The following is a 9,836-nucleotide window of genomic DNA, read 5'->3' as shown; positions in this document are numbered from 1 at the left end:
TCCTCCCCATCCAGACCCGCACGGCCTCCAGGCAGCGAGACATCACATCAAGGGCATCGTTGGGGTGGTCTGGGATGGAGATGTACAGCTGAGTATCATCAGCGTACAGATGGCACTTCACCCCAAAACCACGGATGATCTCACCCAGCGGCTTCACATAAATGTTGAACAGGAGGGGCGAGAGGACCGACCCTTGCGGCACTCCCCATGCGAGACGCCTCGAGGTCGACCTCTGTCCCCCTGCCAACACGAACTGCGAGCGGTCGGAGAGGAAGGAGGAGAACCACCGCAAAACGGTGCCCCCTATTCCTAATCCCCTCAACCGCTGCAGCATGATACCATGGTCTATATAGTATTGCTATATGGTATATAGCATTGTGTGTCTGTTAGTATGATCTATTTGGTTAGGGTTTTTTCTTTCTGTCGCTTATGAGTTGAGATGTATTCTTTTAATATTAATGCCGTAATAAGGCGTTTAATAATAAAGATACAGATAATAATTTTTAAAGGCCCCTAAAGTGTTTTTTTTTTTTTGCGGCTGCTATACCTACTTGGACCACAGGATGGCACTGTTCCTTAGCAATAGCATTGAAGCTATCGTAGGCCATTAGTCTTTTGAAGCAGGATTCCTTCTTCTATTTCTGTGTTGCAGCCCCTGGGCTTCCTGTTGCCCTATTAATATTAATAAGACGTTTAATAATAAAAATGCAGAATAAAAAATTAATGCAAAATTTAATGCAAAATTCCATTAAAATCCCACCGTGCCGAGAAGGTCGCTGCGCAAGGAAGTTGGGGGGGATGGCCGCGGAGAACGGACGGAAACTCGGCCGTGCTGGGAAGGCTGCTGCGAAATGAAATTGGAAGGGGACGCCGGCAAAGGGCAGAAAGGAGTCGGCTTATACTAGGAAGGTCGCTTAGAGAAGCGCTGGCAACAGAATTCGGCAGCATTGCCTTTTGTGGCTGCTATTCCTACTTGGACCGCTGGATGGCACAATTTTATATTCCTCGGGCTGCAGAACAGGCACAGAGGAAAGAATCATGTTTCAAAAGCCTTCAACCGAATTCAAAGGCTTCGATAGTTACAGAATAATAGTCTTAAAATGCCATCTAAAAGGTTTATTTCTTTTTGTGGCTGCAATACCTGCTTTCACCACCGGGTGGCACACGGTTTTCTGTCCCTTAACTAGGATGGCCTCAATGTTAATGCTATGGGACAGAAAACTCTGCCGTCCTATAGCCAAAGCAGGTATTGCTGCCACAAAAAGAAATAAACCTTTTTATTAAATATTAATATTAAAAATTTAATATTAAATAAATAAATTTATTTTATTTAATAGTTATTAAATTATAAATTATAAAATAATTACAAAAACATTAATATTAATAGGCCATCGTAGGTCTTCTCAACTCTGTTTAAGGGTTTGGAAGCAGGATTTCTTTTCCTCTCTTGCAGCAAAGTGGCTTCCTGTCGCCCTATTAATCAGACGTTAATAATAAAGATGCAGGAGGATAACCTTGAAACGCAGTTAAAAGTTTATTTCTTATTGTGGCTGCTATATCTGCTTGGACCACGGGAGGGCACTGTTTTCTGTCCTTTAGCAATAGCGTTGAAGCTATCGAGATATTACTTTATCGTGGTAGTAGGAAGTAGGGGGATGACTATGAAAGTTGGACAGGAAGTCACCCGTGATGGAAAAGTCATTTGTTAATGCCGCTGGTGGCTGGCGACCGGACAGGAAGTCCGCCGTGCCGAGAAGGTTGCTGCACGAGGAAGTTGGAGGGATGACTAAGAAAGATGGACCGGATGTCGGCCATGGCAGGAAAGTCCTTTTCAAAGGCACTGGGGGAAGGTCGCGATGAACGGACAGGAAATCCGTCATGCCAGGAAACCCTTTCAGAGAGGTCTGAAGAGGAAGCCGGCGGCCGTGCGAAAAAGGCCAAGGGAAGCGGCTCGTCCCTTTCAGAGGAGCATAGAATAGCGGGGTTTTTGGTGTGGCTCTGCACTTTGGAGCTTTGTTTCTCGGTTGCCACGATCCTGGGCAAAAGCGGAGGAGGAGCCGTTGTCGGCACGTTGCCCTCCCTGTTTTATTTTTTCCTAAATAATAAAACGTAATTGTGCCTGAAATTGTTTTTATCTTTTCCCCCCACAACTTCTGTTGAGCAAACTATATACTCCCAAAAATAAAAAAGAATTGCAATCGTTCCTGGGATTGCTTAACTTTTATAGCGTGTTCCTGACACAGAAGGCAACTGTGGAGGAACCTTTGCACTGGCTGCTAGGAAAAAAGGCTTCCTGGATCTGCGGTGGCGCTGAATCCGCTGCATTTGAAGCGATAAAAAGACATTTATTTATTTATTTTATTAGTCACATTTCTATGCCGCCCGCTCTCCGAGGAATCTGGGCGGCTTACACCAAAGACAGTAGACTAAATAGCATATTGCCTCCAACAATCTGAGTCCTCATTTTACCCACCTCGGAAGGATGGAAGGCTGAGTCAACCTTGAGCCGGTGAGATTTGATCCGCTGATAGGCTGAACTAGCAGTCAGCTGAAGTAGCTGCAGTACTGCACTCTAACCGCTGCGCCACCTCGGCTCACCTTACAATCCCACTAAAAGGGTTTATTTCTTTTTGTGGCTGCTGTTCCTTCTTTGACCGCAGAACTCAGACTCTCGCTATAAGACTGCCTACCAAAAAAGGGGGCCTCCCTTCCTATATCACTAGCAAAGGAGAACATGTTGGGTTGCTTGGAGAAGAGCTGGGACAGAAAGATTGCGTGTAAAGGAACATCGAGGGCTCCTTCCCGAATCGCAACTGTATATTAAGCCTGTAAACTCACCTGGAATAGGCAAACTGCTCTGGAATGCTCCAAAGCGATGAAGCTCTTCCGCTACGTTGTGGCTGTTGGAAGTTTCTTGTCCTGATGGCAGGAATCGTGTGGAAATGTTGTGTGCCTGTTGGAATCTCGTCGGTTCCCCAAAGTAGTTTTGTATCTGGCTGTAGTTACAATTCCGTATTGGCTACATTTGCAGGCCCGTTACCCCAACCTAAAGACAGGAAACCTGGGCTGCTGATGCTGCAACCTCTTACGATCAGGGATATACATTTAATTGAATTTACTTTGGGTTAAGAGTTGTTAAAACTGCGGTTTCTTCCCCTAAAAGCAATTGCCAAAATCCAGCCGCTTTCTTTAACATTTCTCTATCTGAGCCCGCAGATCCCTTAATCTCATCAGTTTCGTTCCTGAATTCGATAGGCAGCCAAACCGGTTGGGCGAACGGATGCAGACTGAAGGGAAGGCAGGGCTTCAGCAGGAGCAGCCCAGGGCTACAAAACCGATTGGGTTTCCTCTTCCACCTTTTTTCACAAGATCGCACGCACGTCCCTGGGCCCTTTGTGCGTGGCTGGTATGTTTCCATGCATCAGGCTGCACTCTGCAATCTACGGCGGCACCAGAAGTTCCGCTTGAAGGACTGCCTTCCCTTGAGAGTCAACCTTTCCACGGGCTTAGCCTTTCACCAGGACCTGGGGATGGGGAATCGGCGACAGGAGGACGTATGATGCGGCCACCGCTTCTTTCTCCCCTGAAAAGAGCAGATCCCGTCTCTCTTCAGATCCTTCCAACACAGCACCCCCATTTCCACACAGCCCAAACCCCAACCTCTCATACCGGCTCCACAGACTGACTTCTCCATTTATAGCAGCAGCAGATGAATATCTATGCGTATAATAATTGGTTTTTTTCTCTCTGTGAATACTAGGTTTACTTCTCGCCAGCTTTCATGTAGATTTAGAGAAGGCAGGAGACGAAAGCAGCAAAAAATGGCTGGAAGAAAGCAGAGCAAAGGGAAGGGAAGCGAAAGAACCCACCTGCTAAGAGACAGAAAGGCACAGAGCATTAAGTCTGCATCCCAGAAGGCGGAAGGTACCTGGCTTCCAGCGCACACGCAAGAAGGGAAGAGGCGCCCCACTCGGAGGGCGGCCTAGCAGCCGCTTGCGTGAAAGGGGGACAGGGTTCACGCATGGAGCCAAGTGGGAATTCATGGTTTATTGAATCAGCCACAATGGCTGGGTGTATGCCTCATCCTAAACCAAAACCGAATGGCGGGTCTAACGTGGTCTAGGAAGCTCCTAAAGTCTTCCGTTGATGGTCTGTCAAAGCCAAGTTGAATGAACCGTCCTGAATGTCAACCAAGTTGGCAAGGACAGAATTGGGCAGTAGCTCCTTTCTTCCTCTCTAGGTCCTGTGGGTGGAGCAACTCCTCCTCTACTCCTGTCCGGTTATAGAAGTGAATTATGAGATTGTTTCCTTAACAAGGTTTTGTTTAAGTGAATCTGAAAGGCAAACTGACATACCCAAAGCCTCAAATTGAAACTGCAGGTAAATTTCAACATGCCAAACACCTGCATACCAGGAAAAAATTCCCTTGAAAGAGGATACCGAGCTGCTTAAAGCTTAGAAGTTTTTGTTTGTTTGTTTGTTTGTGTTTTAGAAAAAATTCTTTCCTCTTTTCTTCCTTTTGGTAGAGGATGGGCCTTGTTATGGCGAATACAGAGCAGCCCTCAGGCAAAGGGAGGACTTTGCTTTTCAGTCCATACGTGTCTCTGGATATTTTGCTACTAACCAGGGCAAACAAAATCCAAAGAGGAAAAATAACAACATTGTGGCGTGTTTGTTTTTAAAGAAAGTGTATCAGTAGGGGACTGGAAATCATGTTACAACATTGCTTGGAGCAACCGAATTGATTTACTTTATAAAACGCCAAGTTTGAAGCAAGATCTTCCAAAAGCTGTAAAAGAAAAAAAAAACTTTCCCGCCTTCGGCCGCCCAGTACTTTCCAGCATGTTTCCTGTTTCCCTCCTGGCAGCCAGGCCAGGGACCCCCTTCACGCCTGCCCTTCTTTCAACCACCGCAGAAGTTGAGGCACGTAGTAGGTGATGATGACATCGGCTCCTGCAAGAGAAGCGTTTCCAAAATGAACCGGCACAAACACGCCCGTTGCTCAAAGCCTTTTTTTTTTTTTTTGCAAAAGAAGCTGGCTCGCAGCCAATTCAGCCTGAGTGGGAAACCAGCCCGTTTGCTCCTACAGTGAAGGACCATCCTCCACAGCCAAGGTGGCCTGTTGGTGTTATTCTCCCAGGAATCCAACTGGGCCTCCAGTGTCCTCTCTCCCCTCCCACCTTACGCTGGTCGTTGGCTTTGGGCTTCTCTTTGCAGAGGAGCAGCATTGGCAGCCCTGGCTAACCTTCCTCCCTCCCTCGCTTACCTGCTCGCCTGAACCCGGCCATGGCCTCCATCACTGCCGCCTTCAGGTCAAAGGCCCCGGCCTGCGCCCCATGCCACAGCATGGCAAATTCTCCCGAGACATGGTAGACGGCCAGGGGGTGGCTGGGATGCTGGGGAAATACACACCATATTTCTCAGCAGGGGGACGGGGGCCAGGCACCCCCCACTGCTGCCCGCTCTCGGGGTGGGGGGAGGGGCTTACTTTGTCCTTCACTTCCCGCACGAGGTCAAGGTAGGGCATCCCAGGCTTTACCATCAGCATGTCTGCCCCCTCCTGCACATCCCGGTCCTGGTGGGGGGGAGGGGAATACAGCAGAGGGAGTCATGGTGGGGGGGAAGTGTATCAGAGTCACTTCACGAGACAGGCAGGAGCTGAACCCGACGCTTCGCTCAATGGGCAGCCAAGTGGTCAGGTGGAACGGCCGAACTGGCTCTGCCGGAGCATATGTGCACGCACACTCAAATACACACGCAGAGCTTGTTTTCTGGGCTAAAGCCTGCAGGTGCCAAGCCTTGCCTTTTCTGCCCTCTCCTCTCCTCTAGGCAACACACAGCAATACACATTCCCTTGTCTGTAGTGGTGGTGGGTGTTGTCTGCTCCCCAACAGCAAAAGCCCAGCGGCCCTTGAAAGCACTTTCTCAGATAGGGCAAAAGACGAATCACCTGATGTGCTGACTTCTCTCGTCTGCACACAGATCAGAGAAGTCACCTGATCCCTTGCGGAAAACAGTCTGCCCTGACTAAGGCTCCCGTGGAAGCTCACCAATGGGGTCAACCGGCCAGCCTCCCTCCCCCTTTCTGGGCCAGGGAGTCCACGAGAATGGGCTAGGGAAAGACAACCGCCAACTGTGCCACAACAGGCATTTGGCCGCAGATTCCTTCTCCCCCTGGACTCTTACTTTTGCCTTCTCAAAATAGGGCATGTCAGAGATAAATTACAAATGGTTTGAAAATTACAATTTACAGGGGCCGTTAAACTAAAAGCAGTAGCATAAAACCACTCCAGAGCAGAGAACGTGTTAGAAAACAAATGTTCTCCTTCCTCCCTGAAGCGGCCAGGCTAAAGCTGAGAAGATCTGGCTGAGAGGCTGGAGGGCATCGCTGCCCTTGGCACAGCCAGCAGACCGAGGGGTAGCAAGAAGGCAGTCCAAGTTGGGCCGGCTCCAGCAGTAATTCCTCTGGGCGCTTCTGCCTTTTTTCGCACAACTTCCCAGGCCTTCAAAATACATAGCCCTCCTCCTCCACCCCACTGCTAAGTATGTCCCGAAAGGGGAATGCCCTTGGTAAACATCCAATAGTGCCCTCAGGGCCCATTGCTCCACAAACCCAGCTGGTTATCTCCCAAGGCCACTCACCACTGCCCGCAGAGCCAATCCTCGAGATCCTGGAGGAAGCTGGTAACACCGCCGGTCCCCAAAGGCGGGCTTGGATAAGGCCGCGTCTCTACGCAAACCAGAAGAAACCGAATGACCTCCTTTCGCTCCCCAGACACCAAAGGGGCCCCATCAAGTTCTCTGACGGCTGCTTGGCTGCCTGCGCCTTCGGTCATGGGGATCCTTCTCCCTGACCAAAAACAGCCCCAGCAACCCTCACCTGAAAGGGCCATAGAAGCAGGAAGCAAATTTGGCACTGTAGCTCAAGACTGAAACCTGCAGGGACGACAGCGTGGCAGTCATGCACCCCGTCTCCCCAGACCCTGAGCACCTCCCCCCCGAGCCCTTCAGCCCCTTCCCCCACTGAGCTGTTCAGAACCTGGAAAGCTGGACTCTGGGAGCCTCTGAAAGCAGCCCTGCACCTGGCCTCGGGACTGAATTCACCTGTTTCAGCAACCTATGAAAGAAGCTCCTGGCCACATCTCTTTGGAGCCTACTAGTCCCTCACACCCACCTTATTGCCCAGGTCATTGGCAACCAAGGCTTCCTTGATTGCATGGATGCGCCCGTCCATCATATCCGAGGGGGCCACAATGTGGCAACCTGAGGAAAGGTAACAGGAGATGTGGAACTGGCAATGGTGGCAGCTTCCCTGACCGGGGTTCCTCAAGGGAGAAGCAAGGCTAAGGGTGTCCCGGGGCAGGGGCCTGACTGTTGGTGGAGGTCCAGCCCCACCTCAGCTAAGGAGCCACCTGTGCGGTTCTGCCTACTCCCAGCAGCTGCCCCAGAAGTGCACTGCAACCCACATAGTAAGCGCCTTACCTGCCTTGGCGTAGGCCAGGGCCACCTCAGCAAGTCTCCGGCAGCTGGCCTCATTCTGAAGGGTGCCGTCCTGCCGAAGGAGACCTGCAAGGCAAGGAAAGCGCTACTCTCCCTGCTTTCCCAGGCACTCTGCGCCATTGGCCCCACATCAAAAGGGAGAAGGTGACACAGGGGCTTATTGCCTACGGCTGTAAATGTTAAGCCATTTTGGCATCTGAATATCAAGCTTCTAGTCCTTTCCAAGCCCAGCAGCACTCACCGCAGTGCCCATGTGAAGTATAAGGGCACAAGCAGACATCACACGCAACCAGCAGCTCAGGGAACAAAGAGCGGATCGTCTGTATGGCCTGGATGACAGGGGTGTCTTTGGCATCGGCTGCAGAGCCGCGCTCATCCTGCGGAGCAGAGGGAGAGGCAACTGCCCACCTACCCATCTAGAAGCAAGGCCCTCTGCCCAGGAGCCGTGGCTCAAGCGCAGCTCAGAAGTGCACCTTCATGGCCCGGCTTGGGACGCCAAAGATCAGCACGCACGTCAGCCCATCAGCCACCAGGGGACCCAGCAGCTCCTCCAGCTTGTTGACCCCGTGCCTGGGGAGGGGGGAAGGAGTCACTTGTCAGCTCAGCAGGGCGACTCACAGAATGGGAGGCAGACCCCAAACAGCCAAGTGGGTCAAGCCGAGAGGTTTGAACCCAGAGATCATGTAGAACATGATGGTGCCCATGAAGATCTGGCGGGGGGAGGGGGGGCACTGCAGGCTCGGCCGCCCAATTCCAGCTCTCCGCATAGAGTCTCCCCAAATTAAAAAAAATCGATATCACTATCTATAGAGCTATATAGAATGTGATCCATCCCACTCTGGCTCCCTAGAGATCGAACCTAGAGATCGAAATTAAAGGTGAAATTTGGTTTTTCACATGGGTGCAGCATGACCTCAGCCTTAATCTCCAGTAACAATGGGGTTCAAAGCAGCAATGTGTGTGGCAAGAGACAAAGTGGACGACTTACATGCACGCACGTGTTTCTTGCACAAGCAGGCTGAGGGAGTAACGGGTACACCCTGCCATCTCCCCAAGGGCTGGGCTGGGGTTTCCACACGCTGTTATCTCCAGCGGGCAGCCGATTGGAAGTTTTTCTCAGGGGAAAGCCCAGCTTGTATCTCCCAGCTCACCCACAGGACCAGGCAAAGGGGGCACACCTACCAGCCTAGAGTGACTTTAAAATATGATGTTTTTTCTTCTCCCCCCACCCAAACAAGCAGCTTTAAGAGGCGATTCTGAGGGAGGAAAACTCAAAGGAGGAGATAAAGGAAGTAGCCCCCCTCCACTCCCCTCCTCTCCTCCCTCCCCCAGGACCCTCTCCCCCTACACTCACTTCAGCTGAAGACCTCGCAGGCCGCAGAAGGGGGCGCTCCCGCCAGGGAGCCTGGGAGGAAGGGCTCGGCAGGCAGGGCGCGCCGATACCCACCAGGGGAGCCTCTTCAAGAGCAAGCAAGGGCCGGCTCTGGAGCTCCGGCCTTCCGCCCCTCGGCTGGCTCTGCTGGAAGCGCGAGGCCGACTTACCGAGCTTGGCCGGGCAGGCTGGCGATCTGCTCCACGGCATCCGGGCTGTCCCTGGAAGGGTCAAGTGAGGGAGGCACCGTGAGGGGGAAGGCGCCGCGCCCGCTTCCAGGCAGCCTCGCCGCGGGGCCCACGAAGGAGTCGCTTCTAAGGGAACGAGACGGATCTCGGGGCCGCCACGGGAAGGCTGAGGGCGTCCCCCCCCGACCCGGCCGGAGCCACCGAGGCACTTACGAGACGAAGATCGGGTAGACGAGATGCCGGGCGGTGAGGGCGGCGGCCGTCGCCTGCCACGAGCGAAGCACCGGGTGGAAGTACCCGCTGTGCAGGGGCGGCGGAGGCTGCATCGCGCGGCTGACCGGGGCTGGCACAGCTTCCCGAGTGCCAGCCTTTGGCGGTCGCTGGACGCCGGACCCGCCCCGAGGCTGCCCTTGGCGGGTGGAGCGGCGGCTTCCTCCTCCTCCTCCTCCTCCTCGCCGAGGGCCCGCCCCGCTTAAAGACCCAGCGGCGCTTTCCCAAGCCCGCCCGCGCTCGCTCCCTCCCTCCCCTTCGGCCGCCCGGCTCCAGGCGCTCCGATCGCGCAGCCTCCCCGCCCCTCGAGCTAAACCGGCCAAGATGCGCCTCGGTCGCTACCTCCGCGGCCCAAGGCTCCCGCAGCGCACCCGGCGGTTACAATCACTGTGGCACTTTTCCTCCAACTTTTAGGCCCTAAAGACGCCCTTGCGTGGCCCTAAAGCACGGGCTCCGCTTTTGTCAGGGTTTGTAAACGCCACTTCGGGCGTCGAGGCTCCGCTACC

General features: G+C 52.8%; 1 protein-coding gene and 1 long non-coding RNA gene across 2 annotated transcripts; both read right to left on the bottom strand.

Annotated features, from left to right (window-relative positions):
• Positions 1–521: 521 nt before the first annotated feature.
• Positions 522–4,444, bottom strand: LOC148111831 (uncharacterized). Its single transcript, XR_015730132.1, has 3 exons — positions 3,670–4,444; positions 2,839–3,583; positions 522–672 (listed from the first exon to the last, which is right to left on the bottom strand). It is a non-coding gene; the product is annotated as an uncharacterized LOC148111831 (long non-coding RNA).
• A 227-nt stretch (positions 4,445–4,671) lies between these two features.
• On the bottom strand, positions 4,672–9,812 carry ALAD (aminolevulinate dehydratase). Its single transcript, XM_034436336.3, has 11 exons — positions 9,274–9,812; positions 9,043–9,093; positions 7,974–8,070; positions 7,742–7,877; positions 7,483–7,566; positions 7,175–7,263; positions 6,881–6,936; positions 6,643–6,730; positions 5,489–5,575; positions 5,267–5,396; positions 4,672–4,953 (listed from the first exon to the last, which is right to left on the bottom strand). The coding sequence occupies exons 1-11, from the start codon at positions 9,384–9,386 to the stop codon at positions 4,886–4,888; spliced, it is 999 nt and encodes a 332-aa protein (XP_034292227.2). The 5' UTR covers positions 9,387–9,812; the 3' UTR covers positions 4,672–4,885.
• Between the last annotated feature and the right edge of the window lie 24 nt (positions 9,813–9,836).

Source organism: Pantherophis guttatus, chromosome 16 (assembly GCF_059756535.1).
Source record: "Pantherophis guttatus breed Tessera chromosome 16, ASM5975653v1, whole genome shotgun sequence".
In the NCBI taxonomy this organism is placed as follows: domain Eukaryota; kingdom Metazoa; phylum Chordata; class Lepidosauria; order Squamata; family Colubridae; genus Pantherophis; species Pantherophis guttatus.
The sequence above is the reverse complement of the archived record's forward strand: the minus strand, read 5'-3'. Positions and strand labels throughout refer to the sequence as shown.

Excerpts from the sequence above, each read along its gene's own strand:
- ALAD (XM_034436336.3), bottom strand. The coding sequence starts at position 9,386 with ATGCAGCCTCCGCCGCCCCTGCACAGCGGGTACTTCCACCCGGTGCTT. Across the intron at positions 9,094-9,273 it reads GTCTACCCGATCTTCGTCTC|GGACAGCCCGGATGCCGTGG; the intron begins GTAAGTGCCTCG and ends TGACCCTTCCAG. Across the intron at positions 7,264-7,482 it reads CCTGGCCTACGCCAAGGCAG|GTTGCCACATTGTGGCCCCC; the intron begins GTAAGGCGCTTA and ends ACCTTTCCTCAG.